General features: G+C 33.4%; 4 protein-coding genes across 4 annotated transcripts; 3 read left to right on the top strand and 1 right to left on the bottom strand.

The window, feature by feature from the left end:
- Positions 1 to 544: 544 nt before the first annotated feature.
- On the bottom strand, positions 545 to 9,448 carry LOC130825625 (lysine--tRNA ligase-like). Its single transcript, XM_057690945.1, has 17 exons — positions 9,210 to 9,448; positions 9,047 to 9,125; positions 8,398 to 8,463; positions 8,117 to 8,282; positions 7,931 to 8,024; positions 7,641 to 7,726; positions 7,050 to 7,168; positions 6,920 to 6,982; positions 6,022 to 6,147; positions 4,378 to 4,660; positions 4,208 to 4,304; positions 3,130 to 3,286; positions 2,619 to 2,762; positions 2,458 to 2,526; positions 2,230 to 2,373; positions 2,002 to 2,056; positions 545 to 812 (listed from the first exon to the last, which is right to left on the bottom strand). The coding sequence occupies exons 1-17, from the start codon at positions 9,308 to 9,310 to the stop codon at positions 802 to 804; spliced, it is 1,860 nt and encodes a 619-aa protein (XP_057546928.1). The 5' UTR covers positions 9,311 to 9,448; the 3' UTR covers positions 545 to 801.
- A 4,890-nt stretch (positions 9,449 to 14,338) lies between these two features.
- On the top strand, positions 14,339 to 17,782 carry LOC130825624 (B-box zinc finger protein 24-like). The gene is made up of 3 exons (XM_057690944.1): positions 14,339 to 14,803; positions 16,178 to 16,486; positions 17,285 to 17,782. The coding sequence occupies exons 1-3, from the start codon at positions 14,621 to 14,623 to the stop codon at positions 17,519 to 17,521; spliced, it is 729 nt and encodes a 242-aa protein (XP_057546927.1). The 5' UTR covers positions 14,339 to 14,620; the 3' UTR covers positions 17,522 to 17,782.
- A 1,936-nt stretch (positions 17,783 to 19,718) lies between these two features.
- LOC130824777 (leucine-rich repeat receptor protein kinase EMS1-like) lies at positions 19,719 to 20,918 on the top strand. Its single transcript, XM_057689796.1, has one exon. It carries the CDS (start codon positions 19,719 to 19,721, stop codon positions 20,916 to 20,918), a length of 1,200 nt encoding a protein of 399 aa, XP_057545779.1.
- Positions 20,919 to 21,518: 600 nt separating this feature from the next.
- Positions 21,519 to 23,443, top strand: LOC130825623 (F-box/LRR-repeat protein At3g26922-like). The gene is given in 3 exon segments (XM_057690943.1): positions 21,519 to 22,989; positions 22,992 to 23,091; positions 23,129 to 23,443. Coding segments are annotated over 3 exon segments (1,482 nt in total). The 5' UTR covers positions 21,519 to 21,786; the 3' UTR covers positions 23,308 to 23,443.
- The last annotated feature ends 1,956 nt before the right edge of the window (positions 23,444 to 25,399 follow it).

The raw sequence follows: 25,399 nt of genomic DNA, 5'->3' as shown, positions 1-25,399 counted from the left end.
TTGGCTAACTGTGGTTCGCTCAACCAAGTTGAATCACCTAGCACATTTAGTGAGTTAAATTCTAAATGCAAAATGCTACCAAACTTCAAAATTGGCACTTTATGCACCTCAACTAGGTCGAGCGCTTTAGCTCGATCCAGGGGATCTTTAGAGTTTTCTTCAAAATTTTGTTGATATGTAGCCATCCTTTGACTTTGTTCGTGTCAACAAACAATTCAGAATACTTAGATTTTATTAGTACAAGTCCGAGTCAAATAGCAATGATTCAAAACACTTCTTTTGGCACTATTTCAAAAACCCAAAGACTCAATCGTATGGATATAGAAAATACAAGATTTCTAACCCTAGCAGGAAAAGGAGGGAAACGGATACTCAAAATGAATTACTTGGGTCAACAAGCCAAACCAAACAACTTTTTTGGCTATTAACCAACTAGAAACAAAAGACGACAATCCAAGAGTCAATTAAAAAGTTAGTGGAAAAGCCAATTACAAAACAAGACCCCTGTAAAATGGTCCAGCGTCAATCAATATGAAGCACCTGCAGTTCTAATGAATCTATGCATAAATTGCTAACATTTCCACTTTCCAGGACAAAGGTAAACATAATATTTTATGTAAATCGCAAAAAATATGCAGTTAATACTCCATAGTGGATTCTGTTACAACAAACTGATTCACTATTCCAGAAAGTAACAAAATTGGACTTGTATTGACTATAATTTAGGGAAGAATCAAGCTGTCTGAATTAATCACAAAGCATTTCGCCATTTACTCGTAGTCTCGTACGACACCAGAATTCTTATGCTGCAGCTGCAAATGTCCAGATACAAGAAAAAAATAATTAGCAGTTTTCATTTTTGGAATAGAAGCAGTCAGCTAGTGAAAAGATTCAACTGCCACAATCAGATCCTTTTTCATAGATAAGCATTGTATTAAGCTGTTTATGTTATCGAGACTTTGGATTGAGCGCCACAGGTTGTGCACGCAAATGTCTGATAAGTAAAACGGTACAAAACACAAATACAATCCAAAACCTGAACATGATTTTAAAATATTATGTACTCCCTCGGCTGTTTCTAAATACTAAACAGTCGTAATTGCACAATTGAGTAATAATATATGGTTACATCGTTTGAAAAATACAATGCCATGGTATATGGTTATACGAATAGAGGCATGTTTCATCTGTTTTTGTGTTTTGAATGGTAAGCAAACTTTACGGGATCAAGAGAGCAAATGTCAGAAATGTTAGAAAACTACAGAGACGAAACTGGATTTTAACACAATTTTAGGTCAGAATCATATCTATCTCAATTGTCGAGACTCGAGACCCACATGAGATCAATGCCGACAAACGAGACTAAATACTAGTGATTTTCTTAATTTTGGAACGGAGATTTTCTAATTACTATCCCGACTGACTACACACTTCCACTTATTAATAACAAATCTCTATCTTCAAGTCAATTTACACATGCTATTGTGACTAACCGGTTCACATACAAGATAACAGCATCCAGTCAATCTATGATAATATACCCTCTTACATAGTTTTGAAATCTATGCACATATCTACAAAGAACAGACTACTACTTCACGAAATACCCTATTTAAGCTGTAAATGGTAGAAACGATGGAAAAACCCATACTACTAATTAGAGACATGGACAAGAAAATTCAAGTAAAAAAATTTACATCAAGCTATAGATTGGTGATTCCTAAGTAAAACCCTATTTTATTTAACAATGCATGTCAATCACAAAGCACAAAACCACTCCTCAGCAAATTACAAGCATGACAATTAAAATGAACTGGTGAAATTGTGTATTTCTATACCAAAATTTGACAAGGGTCTCATGTCAAAACTCTAGTAAACTAAAAGTATAAAATATTATTTCCCCACTATCTCTCAGAGAAATGATGATTGACTAGAATCCACAAACTACAAAGTATATAGTAAAAATGGGTACAAATTGTTCATGGTATGAATATTCAGTACCTTTAGCAGAAGAGGTATCATCCTGCGGCTTCATGGCAGGGAAGAGTAAGACTTCCTGTTAAAACATAAGCACACATGAAATCAAGCCTCAAAACATTACCACCAAACCTATCGACAACATCCTCGATATATAAAAAGTTCACAATTAATGATAATTTTCAATCCAGCACTTTCATGCTCAAATGCAAAAATCAATACGCACATACTAAGAAAGAACAAGAATCGAACCTTTATATTTTGGGAATCGGTTAGCAACATTGCAAACCGATCAATACCTAATCCCCAACCACCTGTTGGGGGCAGCCCATACTCAAGAGCAGTACAAAATGTCTCATCCAAAGCCATTGCTTCATCATCACCTGATTGTCGATCCTGAAAAATAAAAGATATTTTTAAACTGTAGCCTCAGCAATTCAGATGCTGAAAACATTCAGTGAAAGTACAAGCTATCAGCACCTTTAGCTGTTCCGCAAATCGCTGACGCTGTACCACAGGATCATTTAATTCAGTGTACGCATTGCATACCTGATGAGTTAATCACAATAAATTTAGATGAATCGATGAGTAAAAATAGCTATCAGTAGAAACCTTTTAAAAAGTTTAGATTAGCAGCGTACCTCATGCTTGTTCACAAATAACTCAAAACGCTCAGTCAAGCCAGGCTTTGATCTGTGCCACTTGGCTAAAGGACTCATTATTTCTGGATGGTTTATAATGAAGCAAGGATTAACACAAGTTTCCTCCAAAAAGTGCCCCACCAGCTGCAAACAGTTCAAAAGCAGAACAAGTTTTAACAAGTATGAGGAAATCAGGCTAGACTGGAGAGTTGAGGCGGACGAGTGAGGGTACACAAGGGGAATCAATGTTCACACCTTTAACCCACATAGAATCAAAGAAAGAAAAGACAGAAGAAATCCCTAAAAACATGTAGATTGATACACCTTTGAAATTACAACTTGACGAAAGGTATTTTCTCGCAAAATGAAAAACCCAAAGACATATATAATGGACTAACAACATGCATCTACCCCAATGCCAAGTGGCTCGTGCAGATAGGGTTTGGAGGTGAGATGTATGCAAAGCGAGTGCTCTACTATGAAGTAAAATTATAAAAAAACAGAAACTCACTTTGTCCAACAAGCGGGTTGTTGTCTGTGGAGCGGGGCATTTCACATCATATTTAGCACAAGCATCTATCAAATACTTGTTAGCTTCTTCGCTAGCCAAGTCTTTTGGTATAGAAAGGTTAGCTATTTTCTCTAATTCTTCTAGCATGTCAATTCTCCTGCAATTTCAGGAATCAATAAATATCACTGTATGTGTTATGAATGGTGTGACTTGAGTGCACAATTGATGTGTGCATTCATGTGTGACTCTTGGGATGGAATCCCATGAGTGTGTTAACGTGGGTGTATTAAGTTGAGTCTTGATGATTATGATTTATGATGGTGATTAAAAGTACGGATTAATGAGATAATGAAGTGCGAGTTATTCATGGGACTTATGGGACTTAATGAAGAAGTGCAAAGGTTTAATTCAAGATGCTCTACTATGCAAGTCGAGCAATACTGTCAGAAGCCCTTTGAAGTGCCGCTCGACCGAGCGAGCTCCAGGATGGGTCGAGCGAGCAGACAGAATGCAACCAAAAACTTCCTGTAGCCCGCTCGACCAAACCGCTCGATCGAGCAAGCCCCTGATTTGGTAGAGCGAAGTCTCTGATACTGCTAGGATGTTGTTTTTGACTCTTCAAGTACTTGGGGCTGTTTCATTATCATTTATTCATAGCTTTAATGTACTTAATGTTACTTAGTGTAATCTCTCCTATAAATAGAGAGCTCTCATTCACATATCAAGATACAACAAAAACACAATCCCTAAGCCAAACACATAATCTTTTTTATCTCTTACACAATTGTAATACTTCATTTGTAAGAGTATTTTATACTCCATTAATATAATATAAACAGAAACTACACACGACGGAGGACGTAATCATCTTTGGGTGAACCTCCTTAAATCTTTGTGTCTTTTTGCAAGTTTACATTATCAAACGTTTTATTTATTCTTTGTTGTTTGCATCGTTCATCTAAGTTCTTAGCATCGTATCGATCTTGGCAAATTATTTCAGTATGCCATATCAAGGGTCCTCAATACATAAACACACTAACTGTACAAGTAATAAAAAATACACAAACAGAGCAAAAACCTGAAAGGTGGAGTAAAATCAATTTCAATTGGCTCCTTATCTAAGCCATTTGCATGATACTTGATGACATAGCCACCAATCAATTCCTTTACCATCCCTATTGGAACATAGGTTGTTAGGACAATAAAATAAAACAATTCTAGTCGAAAGTCTCACTAAGAGATGCTTACCACTTAACATCTTCTCAGTCAGCTCCATTATGTCATTGTAATCTGCAAAAGCCATATAAAACTCACAAGTGGTGAACTCAGGGTTATGTGTAAGGTCAATACCCTCATTCCTAAATTGCTTTCCGATTTCATAGACACGATCTAATCCACCAACAACTAGCTCCTTCAGATAAAGTTCAGGTGCAATACGCATGTACAGCTTCATGTTTAGGTCATTGTGATGGGTAACGAATGGACGCGCCGCTGCACCTCCAGGAATCATGTTCATCATTGGTGTCTCAACCTGGAAAATTATAAAAAAGGATAGATTATAAATCATGGAGAGATGGATCCTCAAAAAAAAGGACGAATCATCTAGATTCAAAATTTTCTATGGAAAAAAAACTAACGATTTTTTTTTATCAAATCTCAGATTCACTAGTATTTTTGAATCAATTTTCTAGGGATGACTAACCGACCCCACATTGTTGGGTTTAAAGCTTTGGCAAGGTGGTTGTGTGTGTGTGTGTTGGAAGAGAAGAGTTAAAAGTGTAATAATAGTAATCATAATTCACTAGTTAACAGGTATCAATCCACCTAAGTTAGGATCACTACTATAAATCATGAAAAACGTGATTTCCAAACAAACGGATAGATTATAGAGATACTCCGTGTCATAAGAAAAAGAAAAACTTGACTCACTTGAGAGACTTATTAATACTTCACTCGCCAATGGGCTATATGGAAGAACCATGATTTTCTATTTAGCAAAAGGCAACCCATTTCTTCACTAAAACCTATTTACCATCCTTTACCACATTATTTACAGCATCCTATTCCCTACATTTCCTAACTGCCATTGGCCAGTCTACAATAGAAAGAACTAGTTGTCCTGCCTTTGATAAGAATAATCCATCCTTGTTCTCATATTCATTCTAGATCCTATAACATCCTACACCCCTGAAAGGCCAAAACTTATTAAGGAGGACAAAAAAAGGTATCTGTAAAGCTACACATTCCATGCAGTGTGCATATTCCATACAGTCTCTCTCTAGAATATTAACCAGTTCTTAGGCATCCAATATTCCTACATTACCTTTTCACCAACCCCATTTTTAGTGCCAAAAATCAAGTTAGTAGGACATTGGCACAACAAAAGCTTGTGAGCAGGGGAAGTTTTGCACTCACTCTATTGTGAAGAGTGAACAACAAATCCAAAACCAAGTAATTGAATTTTACCCAGACCACTATTACGAAAACAATTGCAGGCACAAACAAGCAAAATAACAAATTACTAGAGAGTGTTGTTACATTTCTTAGAGAAAGTGACCAAACCTTGTTGATAGATATTTTGATGCCAGTTTTAATTAAGCAACAGGCATGTAATAATACCAGCATCCTGCGTTTTAATGTAAATACTGGGAATGACCAGTTGGGATATCATATAAGATGTAGTCGATGATCTCATTATAACATGTGACACAATGAGGGTCAAAGAACTGAAAGCTATCATTACTCCCATCATATTATTCATTCACTATGAACAAGGAGAAGAGGACATTTTGACCAATTTCATACTAGACCAGAACATAACATAAGTTACAGAAGTTTCTACTTCTTACACAAAAGAACAGCACAAATTTTCAGCTGATAAGGGAAAGATACCTCTAAGAAACCCAGATTGTCAAGAAACCTCCTTATATATGAGATAACTTTTGATCGGGTCTTGAATATTTCTCTGACCTCACCATTCAACATCAAATCCAAGTAGCGCTGGCGATAGCGGGTTTCCTAAAAAAAGAAAGGAAACCAACAATGGCTCAAGCAACAAAAAGTAAAACGTATAGAACAATGTCATAACAGTAAGCCCAGACATGACAACAACATGATGATAGAAACTATAACCGGGGGTAGCCGACCTTGTAGAGCAATGGGATTATATCCTAGAGGTCATAGATTTGAGTCCGCTTAGGAATACCACAGGTTTTCCCGCAACAATCCCTTAGGAGTAGTTGGTGCGCAAAAGCTGGCCAGATACCCAGGTTATCAAAAATAAAAAAAATAAAGAGATGAGAAGAGCAGATCATAATACCCATGGGGTACAACCCACAACTAGCAGGACATCCTGAATCCCACTTAACATAGAAGGTCACCCCAGCTATGAATATTGACTTTCTAAAAGTAAAATGGTTGTCGCCGTAGTGCAAACTGTCGAATCACAGAATTGTGACCATACCGTAAAGGTTTTTGAAGTTACCGCAGCCGTACCGTAAAATTTTTAAGATTACAATGATTGTAATATTAAATCGCAGTAACTGCAAAAATCATTTACATTTACCACAAAAGTGATTTTGCTACCGTAACGGGAACCATGATTCCAAACCACATCCAAGATTTTGTATCATAATTGCCAATTAATTTGTCCACGCAAAAGGAATGTAAGACAAGGAACATGCAGATAGCTACTAAAGAGAAATGAACCCATAATGAGGATAAATTTATTATCATAGGATGAAGTAAAAATAGAGAACATCAAGAATTCCATTTCATAATAATCTGATACCTGATCCTTCAAAATGTACAACTCAGGATTCCTTGTGCTTCCCGGGACCCACACCTCAGTGGTCTGACAAAGAATAGCAAATCAATACAGCTTAACACCAGAAAAAGGTCTGCAAAGAAAATTCATTCACCTTCACATTGGCATTCACTGAAGCAGGAGCAGCCTTCTGTTTTGGCATCATATGGAGGCAATGTGATAATACCACAAACAACTTGGGAAAAATACTTAGTTCCCCTCTCTTAGTTTTACCTAGATAAGAATAAACATCAATATATGAAGAACGGTTTGCAAGATTGAGGATTCTTCGATGCAACACAGCAACTCTAAATAAACAGTGAACTTTTGCAGAACAGCAGACCACATCAATATCTCTAGATAACTCATAGTCGACTTTAAATGTTTCCTTTACAGAAGTCGAGAATGTGAAACTTAAAGATACATAGTTCCTTGACCAAATAGTTTCGAAAAACCTCAAGATTAAACACTTAATCCGTATTACTGAGAAACTCATTAAAAATGCAATAACAAGTTTAAAACAATGCCATACAAAAGAGACAAACCAGCTCAGATTTCTAGTATTCAATAGTGTCCAGCTATATTCAAATATCCCTCACCATCACCGTCATCCACCCTCACACAATCACTTGATTAAGAAACAACACTTTTCAAATTCAAATTGTCCGGGAAATTCTACTAGAATCAAATGTCCCAAAACACAAACCTGGGAATCCAGTTACACCAATAATGTCACCACGTTTAACAGAATCATGGAACTTGGAAAACTCAGCTTCATCTAGCTCAGAAGTCCTGCACAGTAAACATCACCATTGTAAAACAAAATTAAAAAGAGCATGCTCTGTCTTTATACAGGTTGGCTGTCATCAAGCAAGGTTACACTTATATTTACTACAATTAAAAAAACAGTACAAGGCCTCATAAATCAATATGACCCATGACTCATTACAAATGAGCGCAAGAGTTAACTACCGAATATTAATGAAGATCAATTACCTAGCATCTGCCATCACTTGAACTTTAGCACCACCGCCATGCAAATCATAAAAGAAAAGCTTCGAAGATGATGCACGCTTGCTCATAACCCTCCCTTAAAAGACAAAAGGAACATACGTTAACAACATGTCTATCACCAAACCTTCAAAGGGACCCTAAAAACCTTTAAAATAGCTTTTTCCCAACCAGCTAACGATACTTGCACATCCTCAAGATGATCGCCATTGTTTAAAACACCATACTTTTCGATATACTCTGTTATACTCAATGTAACGAAGAACTTATGCGGGTAAGGATTAATTCCAGCAGCCTTCTGCACCGCCAGGGATTTCATCCTATTCTCAAAATATTGCTGCAAACACACACAGACAGAAAAAAAAATAATTCAACCAAAGCAATAAAGCAATCTTATATCTTCAACCATAACCTAATTTTTAAAAATAGCGGAAATGATTTAATTTACATACAGTCGGGTCCATATCCTCATCATCCGCAGCTTGAGACTTCTGGCCATGCGAGCTCGGCATTGCAGCCTACATATAAACAACATAAAAAATCACACCATGAGCAATTGAGCATTGTTCTTCTAGCTAATTGTTTACTTAAATAAACCAGTTCACTTAAATTAAAAAAAAAAAACTAAGATTGTGCTTGGACAACATTTTAGAAAGAAAAAGGGAAGGAAGGATTATCTTATTTTCCTTCCAAATCTTTCAATTGTTGGAAGGATTTATTTTATACAAAATATGAAGGTGTTCTGCAATCCTATCTTATTTCCTCCACTTCACCTCCCACGCATTTGGGTGTCCAAATTAAGAGAAGCCACCCCTTCATTTTCAGCCCCTTCATTTCCTACTATTTCTTACATCCAAACATACATAAGGTTGCTCACACTAAGCAAGGTTAGGGATTGCGTCGCATGTACGCAATCATAATAACATCAAAGACGCTACTTGCGATAAACTTTTGAGCTTTTGAATTATTCGACTAAGTTCCAAAGCATATATATTACATCAAAATTCATTAGAAAACCTAATTTGCATACTAAATTAGTTAAAGATAATAACATTACCAGTAATAATCTTGAAATTTCCAACTAAAAAATTAACAAAATACCTGTTTTTTGGCTTTCTCTTCCTCCTTTTTACGCCGTTCTTCTTCTCTTTGCTTATTCTTCAACTGCTTCTTTAACGCACTACATTTAAGAAAACAAAAACAATGAAACAACGCATTTGAAAAATGACAGAACAAAAAGTAAGAAATGGGATCAAAAGCGTACTTTTTACTGAGAGTTTCAGATTCTGGAAGCACGCTAAGGTTAGAAGAATCCATAGACATGTTAGCGATGGATTTCGCAGCATCATCAGCAGGATTCTCCATTCTTGATGGAGAAGATCACGAGAGTCGAGAGAGTGGTTGAAGAAGATGACGGAGGGCGGCGTTTGGGAGAATTGGAGGAGTGAGATAAAACGGAGAAGTTTTGGGGTTTTGGTATCTCTTCGCGAACGTTAGTTTGACGAGTTAACAATGAGGGGTTTTTGACAATTGGATATTGGTTGTTAGTTTGTTTAACGAAATGAAAGTGTTGGCCGTTTTTGTTGGTTATTAATTGAAAAAGTAATTTGTTTATAGAAATATTTGGTTAATTTAGGTATTAATTATTGATTGTTTATTAGAGAAAAAGTGTGTCAATAAATCAAAAGTCAACCAAAAAAACTAATAAGAGTTGCTTTTTATTTTGACTTAAAAAATAATTTTTCACCCGGCTTAAAAATTATTTATCAAATGCTATTTTTTATTGTCCGACTAACAACAAGCCAAAAATCAACCAATGAGCTAAGAAAAAGCCATAAACCAAGCACTCCTAAATTGTTTATTTAAGTTCATTTTCATACAAATAGAAATGCTTATTAAATTCAAAAAAAAAAATCAAACAAAAAAAAGAATGCTTGGTAAATTTTAAAATATAATTTATTTGAAAACAAGTATAAAAAACCCAAAACCATAAATGAACTTGAAATTTATTAACTAAACACATATTTTGATATTTGATCAACCAAAAAACTTAACTCAGCCAAAAACCTATTAAAAAAGTCATGTACTAAACACAGATTTATCATTATTGTGATATTTATTATAACTTATGAAATTTTTGCTCAAAGTAACAGCTTATTAAACCCAATGCAATAATGCCACTTGATCCACTTATGTTTCATTATTGAAATTATGGTTGGTCGCCCTATCAGGTTGCTTAATTTTCAGGTGGTAAGTCAAATAACAAAATCTCAAACCTACAACTACAACGAGCAAAGTGGTAAGAATTGAGTCAAATTCATAGAGAGTCTAGTAATATATATTTTTTTCTAATGACAAAGGGCTAGTTTTGATTGATTTTAATAATAATTCGGGTAATTTCAAACAGTAGAAATAAAATTAATATAATTAAAAAGAACAAAGATTAGGATTAGGGCATGGAATACATTATATAAAACTTGACCCAAAAAATATTACTTAAACATAAAAATATTATTTAATCAAGTCTAAAATAGTTTAATAATATATTTAAAATTGTAAAAACCCGAATCATAAACAAACAAAGTGTTACAGACTATTGTCTAAAAAGAAGTTACGTCTTCATAACTTGTACAAAAACCACACAAGAGCGCCCTTCATAAACCAACATAACTAACATTACCCATAACTATGAAAACTAACATAACAATGGCACACTTTCAACACAACAAAACAAGATAATCAAATTAAGATGACAAATACAAAACAAAAGTACAAGTATACGTAAAATGCGCGAAATTCTTTTCGCATCATATTCCTTAAAGAAATTATGGCCTCACAACTTATTAAACTGGAAAAGTTGAGGGTATTATTCCCTCATAGAAATAGCCTCCTCTCAATTAGAATTTGACCCTAACACCTTTACCAGAACGCTTCATTTGAGAACATAACACACATAATGCACCTTTGCCAAAAAGTGTATGTCATCCACAGTAACCTATGTATATATCGTTACTCGCCTTAGTTAGAGGCATGCTCACTATAAAACCAATTAATATATAATCCCAGTTCAACACATAAAATTCCATAGAATTGTAACAATCCAGCTCATCGCTTATGTTCACTTTTCACCTTTTGACAGTTTATATATTTGGATATATCTCTTTTTACACCAGCGTACCAAAACACGAGTTTAAAATCTTGATACATTTTATCACTCTCAAGATGTACGAAATACCGGAATTATTTGTCTAATTCAAAATATGTTCCTTGAAGGACAACCATCCTTAAATATACACCATCTCCCCTTAAAAAGTAGACTTCTATCTTTATGAATTAACCTTCATCCTTACTCTCACTAGCATGTGACTTTTGCTTGGATAGCTTAAGGTCTTGAGCCTGACTATTTAAAATTTCTTTAAAAAATAAAAGCTTGATAAATAAAATATTTAATCTACGCTCGAGGTCTCCTTGAATGATTTGTATATAGAACCAAAAAATATCTCAAACAATCATATTGGTTCCTTAAAGGTTACCAAGGAAGCTAAAGAATAATTTGACCTCCTATCCGATCTTAAAGGTTGACATAAGATTTGATTAAAAACACGTTGATGAATAAGCATTGGGAAGGAAAAATGCAGCATAATTCATCTTGAATATTGATTAGTGATCTCCTCTCCTATTTCATAATTGTTTGTTCGATTTATTTTATAATTTGGTTTCTTTATTATTATTTGCCAATTTAATGACTTTGAATATTCTTGTTAATGCCAACTTACTTGTTTTTGTACTACTATATATTTGGTATAAATTCTTGTCAAATATTTTATTAAGTGGTTCGATTTTTTTTTTTTTCAATTCTTTTATGGGTTTTTATTTCTATATTTCTTTCTAGCTTTTAAAATAGAATATACTTTGATATTTTTTTTATTTGATACATAATGAAAAGACTTATATTTTAATGTAGTCAGATCTATTGGATATTTTTTTTCTTAATGGTTTTAGTAGGATTTTTAATGTTAGATGTTAAAATATGTTACCATTTTCTTACTTCTAGTTTACGTAAATGAGGATCAAATGTAATCGAATCATTTCAATTTATGTCGTTAATTGTGATATAAGTGATAATAGAACTACCAAATTTATACTATTTTTGAATATATTACCTTAAAAATATTTTTTGAAAGAAAAAAAAATATGTAATTGACATATTCCTTTGCACATGACTACAGTTAACAAAAAAAAGTAAGTTGACAAGTAAGTTTGAAGGTTTAACTGGTGTGTGAAAAATGGAATAGTAAAAAATATTCTTAACCTCCTTCCCCTCCCCAACAAACAAGGGCTCGAGATTTTTTGTACTTTTCTTTTTTTAGATGTCGGTCATATCTTCAAACTTACGGTCAATTCATAAATCAGTTAGTTGGTAGTCATCTGCAAAGGAATATGATAATTTTTTTTGAAAAAAACTCACTTAAGACAGTTATTTTTGTAGAAAATAATATATACATGTTAGCAAAATTCTAATCAAGAGATATTCTAGTATCTTTGTTTTTAAAGGGCCTCAATTTATCAATTTGCCTAGGGTCTCGAAAGGTTCAGGACCGACCCTAAAGTGAGGTAATTAACTTCATGAGGTTTCAATTAAAGAGAATCATAAGCAATTACCTTTTAGTTTTGCATAAGCACACAATCAAGACCTATGATTAAAGCGTCATCGTAAATTGAGTAATTTGACGTGTGATCAGGTAGAGTAAGAACATGCGCAGTAATTAAATACATAAATGTTCCTTTAATATTCAAAAGGTTTGTTCACACTCCTCTAACCACTCAAATTTATTTTCCCTCTTTATCAGAGAGGTCATAGGTCGAGCTATGTGTGAAAAATTCTTAATAAAACATGCATAATAACTTGCCAAATGCAGGATACTTCTTAGATCCGTTACATTCTCAGGTGCGGACCAACCTCGAATAGATTCAATCTTAGAGTGTTTGTGGAGATACCCTCTTTGACACAAAATACCCCTGGAAGAACACATACTTAAGTCAAACTTTACACTTAGACAACTTTGTGTATAAGTTATGCTCTCTTGACATTGACAATACAATATACAAGCGGTTTTCGTGCTCCTCTTTACTCTTGGAACATAGTAGGATATTATCGATAAACACAACTATAAATTTATCAAGTTAGGCACCTTAAACCTAAATTGTCAAACTCCTAAAAGCCATTGGGGTGTTTGTCAACCCAAATAGCATTATTATGGCAAAATCAGATCATAAGTAATCAGAACACAAAAATTAAGATCATCCCATAATTAAATCAGACAAAGAGAACAAGATCTAACCAGTATTCCTTTGATTTAATCAATTTGTCAAATTACAATTTTTTCAATATATAAACTTTACAATCTAAACGTGACTAAAATGAGTGTGATGAAGCATATAGAAATAAAAATAGATATTACAACTTTTTATCCATACATACAATTTGCTCCCTCCTTTTGTAGAGCTAAGCAATGATGTCATATAAATGCTAGGTGAGAAACCAAAAATACAAGTTGCTTAATTTTTGAAAAAAAAGCTAAAAGGTAACCAATCTTGACCATACCAACAACACTAACACACAAAAATGTTCATCAAATATTATGTTTTTGTACATTTTATGGCATGACTAAAACCCAATTGTCCCACTTTGGGATCCCATTGTTATCAACTTAAAAAAAGGCAAACAACTCATTCAACAAATAATTTATTCCTCCAAACAAATATTGGCCACAAATTTGTCGTTTCATTCAAAAACCACACATGACACAATGAGAGTACCCTACTTAGCTACGTTGATCTATTTTCTGCCCTTTATTTGATTGTGCAAATCTTTATTCTTATCATACATATGATATGGGAAACCACCTCAATAGAAAATAATTAATTAATATATCAGCTTTATTACTTTTTCTATTATTAATTGATTTTAGAATAAATCTTATCGAACTTGTATACATTTAACTCTCTTCTTATTTTGGACCTTATTGTATACAAGCCTAATAGCAAATATCGAAAATTCTTCTGTTGTCAGTTTTTCGCACAAAGATTAAAAATAAATTGTGGGATAATATTTTGGATTAGAATAAAGAATGTGAAGGAAATACTTTTATAAAAGGAAATTATATTAAAATAAAAGAGACGGATTAAAAAGAAAACTTAGTCGAAATTATAGCAACACTAATAGGAGTGTTCAAACAGACTCAACGATTCGATATTTACCCGATCTTGTAACTGAAACCGACTTATCGCGACTTTAAAATGAATTTAAAATTAAATAAAAATCAACATAAACGCAAGATCAAATTTTAAATCGATCCAAACCACATAATTCAAAATCGATTCGATGATCCGAATAAATACCTATAAGCCAACTCAGAAAGTGTTTGTTGATTTTTCTTCTCTATATCCTCCTCCATACACATCTATTTCTCCCTCATAACATATCTAGCTTTTTGGTGATTAATATCACTTCTCCTCTCCAATAACATTTATTTTCTTTCATTGTACTTGTCTTTTATCTTAATTGTAGGCATATTCTCATATTTTTGAACAAAAGGATTTCTGGGTTTTGTTCATTTGGATAAATTCTCAAGTGGGTATCTCTTAATTTTTTAAAAAATAAAGTAAAATAGGATGAAAATTCAGTGTGATGTTTGTGAGAGAAATCCAGCAACTGTGATATGTTGTGCAGATGAAGCTGCACTTTGTGCTAAGTGTGATACAGAAGTTCATGCAGCTAATAAGTTAGCTAGCAAACATCAGAGACTTCAGCTTAATTGTCTTTCTACCAAACTCCCTACTTGTGATATTTGTCAGGTTATTTTCTATTTTTCTTTTAAATTTTATGTCTATGTAACTGCATTTAAAAATAAACATTTGATATTTAGCCGATTTTATAATTAAAGTCAACTTTAATCCTACAGAATGATAAAAATAAACGTAAACACAAAATTCAATTTTAATTCGGCCTAAAACACATTACTCGAAATTAAACCATAACCAAAAAACCCAAGTGCATGTATGCAGTTTTAGTCATTTCAATGTGATTTGTATCATTAAACATATTAGATTGCATCACTTTAAGCATGGGTTTCTTGATCTAGTGAAATGTTTAAGATTACGAGTCTATTTGACAAATGACTGTTAGACTATTTTATTTATAACCTATTTGCAGGCTTTTATGTAGTTATATATATTTGGTAAAAATCAATTGTTGTTAATTATTTGTTTACTGGAGAAAAAAACATTTAATTTTTGCTTAAAAGCCATGTACCAAATAAATTTTTAATTTTGGTGTTTGACTTCAAATGTTTTAGGTGTATCATTGTTTATGCCTATTATTAGGAGTATCTGAGCTTCATATTCAAGAGTTCCAAACTTAAGATATATATTTTTTTTCGGATTATAATGGACCATACTAAATTGATTCATTAAATCATATGCACTTAGGGCAAGTCCTATAAGCACTTAGGGCAAGTCCTATAAGGGGCAATAGGGGCCGTCAAAAAAAATTTAAAAACGACGCTTTAATATTTAATATTTAGAAGCCTATAATAATATATCTAGTAACTAGAGTCTTCGCCTCAGGCTTCTCAAATCTCAAGGCGGCCTTGTATGCACTTTTATTCATGTGAAGTTCCACATCACGTTTGCTATCAATAGTTAATCAGAAACAACTTCTATGCTAGTTTTATCAACTTCTATGCTAGTTTTATTAATAATAATGGTAATATTGCATACATTCAACCCTCCGAAAATCCACTCTAAGTGGGAGGCACTTCATAACATTAGAGTGATGGAATGTTGTAGTCACTTACTCTAACCACTATTAGTGGCTTCGTCTAGTGTGAGATTTAGCTTATGTTAGTCAGACTCTTCATTTTGCTTCACGTATCCTCTCCGATCCTTAATGCTCAGACATTGGTATGACATTCAGATATTTCATTTTAGGCCTAAAATTGAATATGTAGACATATTCGACCCTTGGACACGTACTAGTATCCGACATCAATATCCGAATCCAAGTAACAGTCTTTAGCTAAGTATTCCCAAAATCAGTTTTTGTTCATGATAGTTTTGCATATAGTTGGTTAACTTAGCCTAATCCACAATGTCTCCTACATATTTTTTCACCATGTTTTTTTATCACAAACAAGGATAATGTACTAACTATGAAGACCTCCTTAACAGGAGAAAACTGCTTTTATATTCTGTGTAGAAGACAGAGCTCTTTTCTGTCAGGATTGCGACGAATCTATTCACGCAGTCAGTACTCTAGCCGCGAACCATCAGAGGTACCTAGCAACTGGAATACGTGTAGCCTTAGGCTGTCTTTCTCGATGCAGAAACGACAATGAAAAGATCTGTAAAGAGCCATCAAACCAGAATGCACATCAACTTTCCTTAAAACAAACCGTTCAACTGCCTCCCAACTTCTCGCCTACGTCTTGGGCTGTTGATGACTTGTTGGAGTTCTCCGAATTCGATTCTTCTAATAAGGTGGGGATATGTTTGATTTCTTATAAGAAAGTTCAATTGTTTGAGAGTTGTTAGAGTCCTGGGTCCTTAACCATCAGCTTTAGTTTTTGGTTGAGTTGGTTCTTTGACGGAGATTTTTGTCATTATTTGTGCTCCCAAAACTTTATCATCTAGATATGTGTTGATTGTCAAGAATGTATCCTATGGTGGATCTTAAGGTCAGCCGATATGGGTTGGTTTCCTAAAATTTATAACAGACTATATTAAGATGGTGTATTAGGTCATGTGCACTTCTTATTGATGTAAAGTTGCAGATGATATTTGCTACCAAGAGTGGATTGAAAACAATCTTTTTGTTATCACTAATAAGGATTAGGTTGCATACATTTGAATCCTCAAACCTAAGCAAAAGGCGCTTAAGGGCATTGGGGTAATAGAATGCCCTCTCCCTCGATTGGGTATGGGTATGATTTGTCCTCTACATCTCCCCCTGAACTTGACTTTGTGCGAGATGCTGGGTTGATGACCATGACCATGACCAAGTTGGAAATTCAAACCTTTTTGTTATGACTAACAAGTGTTAGATTCCATACATTTGAACCCTCAAACTCTGCATGAGGCACTTAATGGCGTTGGGTAATGGAATATTCTTATTGTATTTATTCTAATCTTGACCCCCTAGTTTTTCTAGTTTAGATAATAATCTTTACCCAAGATTCGCCACTGAATAGCATCTATACGTGTGTTTTTGATGCGATACGAGTCATCATATTGGACTTAATGTGTGATATGCTAACATTCCTCTTAAATGTGGTGCAGAAAGGGCAGCTTGAGCTAGGAGAGTTCGACTGGTGGTCCGATGTAAATCTGTTCGGTGAGCAAATGGCTCAAGAAGCCTTGGCAGCAGCGGAAGTTCCTCAACTTCCGATGTCACTACCAAGCAACCATACGATCCAATACAGACCGACCAAAACCAGTATGCCCAACAAAAAGCCACGAGTCGAGATTCCCCTTGATGATGACGACGAGTACTCAATCGTCCCTGATCTAGGTTGATCTCTATACATCTCTATGAAAGTTGAATGTTTGCGAAAATGGGATCGAGCTCGAAATCGAATAATGCTCATCAGAATGTTTGATTTGTAAAGTGTTTACAAGTATGTGTAAGAAGTAACTGATATATAGGTACTGATTCAATGATATTTCTGTTGTGTTCTTAGACAGACCTATTGAACACTAATATCTAAAATATGCATGAAAGACTTCTTGTTCCAACAAATGCAAAATCAGGGCCACACCTAAGATCTGAGAGACTCAGGATGAAATATTGATTATGGACCTCTAATAACCAAATGTACTATTATGTGATTCTAACTATTAAATATTAAAGTGTTGGTTTTTTTGTTTTTTGGATGGATCATGGGTACATGCCCTCATGCCCCTTATAGGCCCTGGGCTAGATTTAGGATATTCTTTTTTTTTTTTTATCAAATTTCACGTAGGCCTCAACTTCTCTCAACCTATCTTGTAATTAAAAAAAAAAAAAAAGTTCAGTTTAATTCAATATGATTCACTCGTTTGAATAATGTTCATAATGGTTGATCGAGTTCAATTCGAAATACCAACATGTTAAAGCTTTATATTTTACATCTATTTGTTGGGTTATAAACTGATCAAATCAACACATTTTCTTTTAGCTCATTTTCTTTGTTAGCTTTGGGAATTTACAAGAAAACTATAAAACCACCCTCGTATATTTGTTTCATGGATAAAAACACCATAATTAATTGAAAAAGAAAAAAAAAATCAAATTTCAAAAACAAAAATAGAAGGCATTTTTAAAGCGCTAATAAATTTATTTTTCTTGAACTGAACTTTATAACTTGTAGAATATGCAAAAGTAATAACAAGAAATAAAAAATAGTACGAAACTATTCTTATTAATATTGAATTAGTTTGAATTTAAGTTGAAAAAAGCATACACCTCTATTATCTCTATAAATACTAAAATGAATCCAAAAAGAATTTAAGATACTTTTGATTTTTTAGTTAGCTTGTTTAATCAGTTAAAAGTAATGATTATTTTTGTTGATTTTTAAGCTAACTTGATAACTCAAATGTTCAGGAGGATGTTTTGTAAAATTAGCATGGATTGTTGGCTTTTTGTTAGAAAAAAAAGGTCAATAAGCCAATAATAAAAGTTTACTTGAGTATTTTTTTCGCATATAAGTAGTTTAGTTGAATATTATACTGAATTTAGACATTGACTGAAAAGTCAATTACCAAATAAATTTCTCACATTTCTTTGAGCATGTATGTAACGCCAATATGACACACGTCATATACGTGAATTCATTGTCCATATGTTGAAACATTTAAGTTTAACCCAATAAAAAATTAGGACTTTATGATAATTAAATCTTATTTCAGTTAAAATATACTTTCTCCGTTTTATATTAGTTGCAACATTAGGTAAAAAGACAGTATTTATTCATCACTCTTAATTTGCGATTAATTTTTAATCTATAAGTTAAAACATAGTCGAGTGAAATCTTGTTTGATTCGTTTCATTGCAAAGATTATTAATATTAAATTTTTATAATTTTTTATTATACATAATTAGAGATATTAAGAATTAAATTAGTGCATTGAACTGCGTTAAAAAGCAAATATTGCAAGTAAATTAGAACGGAAAAAGTATATCACTTTTTTTAAAGAAATTTAAATTTGACTTTCACTTTTTTATAGCCCCTCATTGTATCATATATTCCTATTGAAAAAGAGAGTACAAGTTGTTTTATATGGAGTATGTTAGTTCAAATATTTACGTGGAAAATCCATCTTTTAACATATAATGCATGTTTAATCTTTAAACATATATAAAATGGTGAATGAATGCATTTGTTTTTTAAGGACCAAAGAGCACACCATACTAAACTATTGACCTAATTATTGCTAAGCAAAGAAAAATTATTTTTAACAAATTCTTTAAGAAAGAAGTTTAGGTTAGTCTCCCAAAACAAATGATACACCATCTTCCCAATCTTACCAAGATCCATTAACAAAACAACTTTAATTTTATTACTTGATAATTATATATACATGTTCTTGATATGAAAATTCTCATGCTACTTCCTCATTGTCTATATATACTTGACATCTAACAGTTAAATATCTATCAACTAATACAAGCATATTTATATATATACATAAACATTCCTACACCCGAAAAATGTCTTTCTACTTCATAACAATGGCCATTCTTGTCATTTATCGACAAACATTGGTTCATTCGGTTACACTAAGCTCAGAAATCGATGTCCTTCGTGCCTTAAAAGAAGGAATCGATCCAAACTCGATACCCTCCAATTCATTCATAAGCACATGGGATTTTTCGGTTGATCCATGTGAAAGCACAGGATCCCATTTTCTGGGAATCTTATGCACCATCCCCGAGGATAACTCAAGCAGCCGAATCACTACCCTTGAGCTAGACGGGGCAGGGTACGATGGATTTCTAACTAGTAACATCGGTAACTTAACAGAACTCACCCTCCTAAACTTAAGCAAAAACAAGTTCCGAGGCCCAATCCCTGACAGCATGACTAAGTTTAGCAAATTAACTACACTTATTATCTCTGACAATTTCTTCACCGGCAGCTTACCCGAAGGACTAAAGAGACTAAAAAGAATCCAACAACTCGATGTCTCACGTAACAAACTAACAGGCCTAATACCCAATTGGATCACAAATTTTCGAACCCTTGAATCATTAAAAATTTCGAGCAATGGATTTTCAGGTCGAATCCCTAATCTAGCCGGCTTATGGCAACTTCACACATTCGATGGTAGTAACAACCAACTATTCGGAATCCTTCCACAACTTCCTACAAGTTTAAGAACATTGTCACTAAGCCACAATGTGCTATCAGGAAGTATACATTCAGTATCCGACCTTCTAAATCTCCGCACATTAGATTTAAGTGATAATAGGTTTAGCGGCAGAATTAGAGGAATTGTGAACCTCCCTCAGATCATCACACTTAACTTATCAGTAAATTGGTTTACCGAACTACAGGTTCCTCGTTTCTTGGTCGAGCCTACACATCTCCAAGTGTTGGATGTCGAGCAAAATCGACTGACCGGGCACTTGCCGGGAAATTTGGCTACAATGGACAAACTTACGGCAATTTACTTGAGTCATAACCAGTTATCTGGGCCTATACCTAGAGTTTTTGGGGCTAGGATTGGTGCCCCTTGGAGGCATATTTTCTTTGATCATAATTTTCTTGTGGGGGGTTTGCCAGCAGAGTTTAGTGCCCAAAATGTTAAGGTTACGGGCAGTTTGGCACATAATTGTCTTAAGTGTCCTAGGAACGTTAGTATGTGTGATGGTGGTCAAAGGCCTGCTCCGGAGTGTGCTGGTCAAAGTGTAAGTCAAATAATTTACTAAGTATTGTTTTATTATTTATTCGGAGTAGGTTAGAGAATTCCTGGAGGAAATAAATATATTAATTAATAAGAAGACTTTAATTTATTTATGTAATAAATAATGTATTTGCTTTGCACCTTTAAAAAATAAGAATGAATTTATTACTATCAAGTACTTCTATATAGATTATAGAGTAACTCTTTATTTTATTTTATTTTATTTATTTATTATTTTTTTTTTAGTTAAACTCTTTAATTTGTATTGTTGTTATGATTGGTATTTGATAGTGAGGAGAAAATTGATTTAAATATTTTGGGATGAAGGTGTAGTAATAAATACGATAATTATGTAAGTAATAAGATGAAGTGCAAAGAAATAAACAAACAATTAGTTTGACTCATAGAGTCATATTATGAGATCATTTCATTTAAAAATTGGTGGAGAAATTCTACGTGGTAACCCTGAATTATTGGCTTTTTTATGTGGTAGACAAGCATTTTTTAATTCATGTGGTGAACTTAGGCTTTCAACTTTTTCACATGGTAAACAAAAGGCGGTGTTTTTGTTGATTTTACATTATTTTTCTCGAACATAATGACAATATTTTTAAAAAATAGACATTGCAATTTTTCTAATTGGCCATATATTTTATCATCCAATCGAAATAAGTACTTTATTTAACTAAAAATTATATATTTTGTCTATTACATAGAAAGTTAGAAACTCAAGATTATCACGAAAATTTATTGTCTACCACGTGAAAAAGGCACAAGGCTCAAGGTGACCAACTATTTATTGAAAAGTAAAAAGAACCGCCACAAAAGCCACTAAACAAATGAATTTAACCAAAATGAGAAGTTATAAGCTCACCTGAAAATAAACCCTAAAAATGGCGGAAAGCAATGGCAGCAAGAGAATCAAAACTGAAGATGATGTAGATGAAGATCGTATAAGCTCTCTACCAGACAATTTAATCTCTAACATTCTCTCCTTTCTTCCAATCAACAATGCCATCGCAACCTCCATTTTATCCCGTGGCTGGAAACCTCTCTGGACACAAGTCACTCGTTTTCCCTACGATGTCAAATCTTCTACCGAATTCTCCACCATTATTCGACATATCTTTCCGAAACTCGCTCTACCAAACATTCACATTCTTCGCCTTTCTCTGCCTCTAACATGGGAATGGAATGAGGATGATATGAAAATCTGTTCATCTACTTTGAAATTCATTATGAGTCAAATTTGCTCACACAATGTCCAACAAATTGAGGTAACTCGTAATCATGAAGATACTCCTCATTTTGTTTTGCCCAGTTGTGTTTTTGAAACCTTATCTTTGGTAGTGCTTAAATTGGATTCAAAAATTTACTGCCAATTTGCTGAAAACGGAATTGTTAATCTTCCTAATTTGATCAAGCTTTCTGCATATATCCCCGATGACCCTGAATATTTATACAACCTGTTGAAGAATTGTCCAAATTTGCAAGATTTATCTCTGGAATATCACTCAGACTACTATGTCGCACCTGTGTATACAAAAAAATTTTATTTAGCAGCTCCAAATTTGAGAACTTTGGCTATAAATGTATGTTCTGACTGGTCTTACTACAATTTTATTATCGACGTTCCTAACCTAAGGCACCTAAGTATACGAGGCCGTTTAGTGGATTACCAGATTGTTAAAAACCCAACTCAATTGTATGATGCTTGTATTTGTGTATTGGGGTATGTAATAGGCAGAGAAGAGAAAGAACATTTAGTTAATGAGTCATGGTCATGGAAGCTTTTTCAAGGTTTGGCTAATACCAAGTCCCTTCAACTCAAAGATTGCACAATGGAAATTCTTAATTATGTAGGCCATGCTGGAATCGGAGAAGTACTACCAATCTTCAATAATTTGACCCATCATAAGATGTCCTTTTCCTGGTTTGTAGCTTGGAAGGAATTGACTCAATGTATTAGTTGCTTTCCTAATTTAGAGGTTTTGGTCTTGTCTCTAAAGCAATATAAAGGTTATTCTCTCCAATTTAAGAATTTGGATGATGAAACTTGTAATGCTAGTAATTTTAGATACATGGAACTATGGAAGTAAGATACTTTAAGGGGTATGATGAGGACATTGTTGCTCTAAAACATATTTTGGAGATGGGAATTGCTCTAGAGCAGCTTGTTGTTTGTGTTTCCGGGAATGGTTAGTGAACCCAAATGTGATGAGGATTCTCATATAGAAAAAGAAGACAGACCATGGAAGGAATATCAAAGCTGTGAGAGATTATTCAAGTTTCCAAGGAGTTCTTTGAATTGTGAGATAGTATTCAATGGTTATTATATCACTGCATCAAGTAAGGGACTAAAAAATGGATCTATTGGTTGTCAGCTTCGTTGCGTAAACTCTTCCATTGATTGATAGCTATAAAGGTATACTAGTTCTGGGAATTTCTTTTTGAGTCGGTTACAGTGTAACATAATTCCTTAGCTAATTCGATTTTTGAATTCGTGATTCACTTAAATATGCCCAAGAATAGCCCAAAACCGATCATAATTTGCTATTTTGATTCGTGAGGAGATTAACAAATCATATGATACTTGTTAGTTTGTATGTAATCACTTTTGTTGGATGATATATTTACCATTTTGTTGGGTATTTTTACTCTTTAGTTTGACCATATGGTCTTTACTATGCACTTAATGGTGTTAATACTTGTTGAAAGTGCAAATGGTTATCCTAATTGTAAAATGAAGAACTAACTGCTGCCTTTACTGAATTACTCAAAAGTTTCCTCTCTTCAAACATAGTGTAGTAGTTTCATATGAATTCTTCTGGTTTATTAAGTTATAGCAAGCTGCCACTGATGATGATCCTTCCCAAAGGTTTGTTGCTTGATTTTGTGCAGATATATATATATATATATATATATATATATATATATATATATATATATATATATATATATATATATATATATATATATATATATATATATATATATATATATATATATATATATAACTGCTATGTATCTTGCAAGTAAAATGATTGCCTCTGTTCGAATTTTGTTTCTTGCTCTTTTCTTATTTATCTTCAATTGTTGATGACTCTACTCTTTTATTGTGATCGCTTCAATATCTCTATTTGTCTTCTTTTGATTAGTGCTTGAGAATGTCGTGAAGTGTAAACCATTGTTACCTGGAATGATATTCGGTTCGGTTTGTAATAGGGAATGGGAACGCAACCTAAATTGACTCGGGAACGATTAGGTACAAGATACATTATGTATTAAAAATATATTTGAAAACAAAATTAAATTTAAATTATTTTTTTGCTTGAGGAATTTTTTTAAGTTGATTTTTTTAGTTTTCTAGATTTCATCTCGTTTCCCTTTTGTTATTTATTTTCTAAATGAAGACCAAAATACTTTTCAAAAGTGTCTTCGGAGCGATTTGAGCTGTGTTTCGTAGTGATTGGGGACGGACGTTCCAGGATCGCGGGACGTGCCACGTTCCATGTGACTAGGGTTTTACTTTAGTGAATCGTTTTACTTTAGATTATTATAACCCTAATCCAAAGAACTATGAATCTTTACGGTCTGTTTGGTAGGTAGTAATAAACGATGGTAATGAAAATGAAAAACTAGTGTAATTTTGGTTGAAAAATATCTTGACTACCTTGATGACCATGCTTGTCCAACTTCAATCATCTCATTATCTTCTTAAAATTCATTCCAATGCATACCATTGGGAGAGGTGGTATTAGGTGGTAATGGAAATTTGTAAACAAAAAAATTTTTTGAGATCAAAGTTTTATTACCATGGGAATGATATGGAACTTTTGATGAAATTTTACATTATAAATCATTTCTATTACAACTATTTAATACCACTAACCAAACAAGCCGTTAGTTCTATGAAGATATACTATTATGTGGTCGAGCTTGCAAGGACTCTAGGTTCAATGCTTGAAGTTTACCAAGATGATTTACTAACAAGGCAAGTTTCTTTCATCTGTTGATGTGGATTGAAGTCATGGGGAGGCTATGAGATGCTCAAACTAAGTATAACTAAATCTGTTTGGAATTGTTAGGTGTTTTTTCATGACATTTAATTTTGTGTATTGCTTTTGTTAATAATTTTTGTTATCACTAATAAAGTTATCCGACTCATAAACTTAGCTTATAGGTAGGAGCCATTTAAAATTATTGGATTTTTGTTATTACTAGCAAAGGTTATCCGACCTCATAAACTCTGCTTATTGGTGGGACTCATTAATGTTATTAAGGTTAAGAAATTGTTATTGATTTGTTATTTTAGGATGTTTGATCCGTGTATGTCAAGTTACAAGGATCTAATTTTGGGGAATTTTTCGCTTAATTTTTCATGGTCAAGTGATGTGTATGGCTTGTTTGGTGATGCATGGAGAAATGTGTGTATAGAGCATGGAGAAGGGTGTCTAAGGTGAGTTAGTGTAGTTTTGTTCAATTGTGGATATATGATTAAATTAG

The sequence above is a fragment of the Amaranthus tricolor genome, chromosome 10 (assembly GCF_026212465.1).
Source record: "Amaranthus tricolor cultivar Red isolate AtriRed21 chromosome 10, ASM2621246v1, whole genome shotgun sequence".
Classification (NCBI taxonomy): Eukaryota; Viridiplantae; Streptophyta; class Magnoliopsida; order Caryophyllales; family Amaranthaceae; genus Amaranthus; species Amaranthus tricolor.
This window is presented reverse-complemented; position numbering and strand designations above follow the sequence as displayed.

Bases quoted from the DNA above. Each gene is read 5' to 3' on its own strand.
- LOC130824777 (XM_057689796.1), top strand. From the start codon at position 19,719: ATGGCCATTCTTGTCATTTATCGACAAACATTGGTTCATTCGGTTACA.
- LOC130825624 (XM_057690944.1), top strand. From the start codon at position 14,621: ATGAAAATTCAGTGTGATGTTTGTGAGAGAAATCCAGCAACTGTGATA. The intron at 14,804-16,177 runs GTTATTTTCTAT...CCTCCTTAACAG, and splicing joins CTACTTGTGATATTTGTCAG to GAGAAAACTGCTTTTATATT. The intron at 16,487-17,284 runs GTGGGGATATGT...AATGTGGTGCAG, and splicing joins AATTCGATTCTTCTAATAAG to AAAGGGCAGCTTGAGCTAGG.
- LOC130825625 (XM_057690945.1), bottom strand. From the start codon at position 9,310: ATGGAGAATCCTGCTGATGATGCTGCGAAATCCATCGCTAACATGTCT. The intron at 8,464-9,046 runs GTATTTTGTTAA...GTTTATATGTAG, and splicing joins AAGAGAAAGCCAAAAAACAG to GCTGCAATGCCGAGCTCGCA. The intron at 4,305-4,377 runs GTAAGCATCTCT...ATGTTCCAATAG, and splicing joins GACTGAGAAGATGTTAAGTG to GGATGGTAAAGGAATTGATT.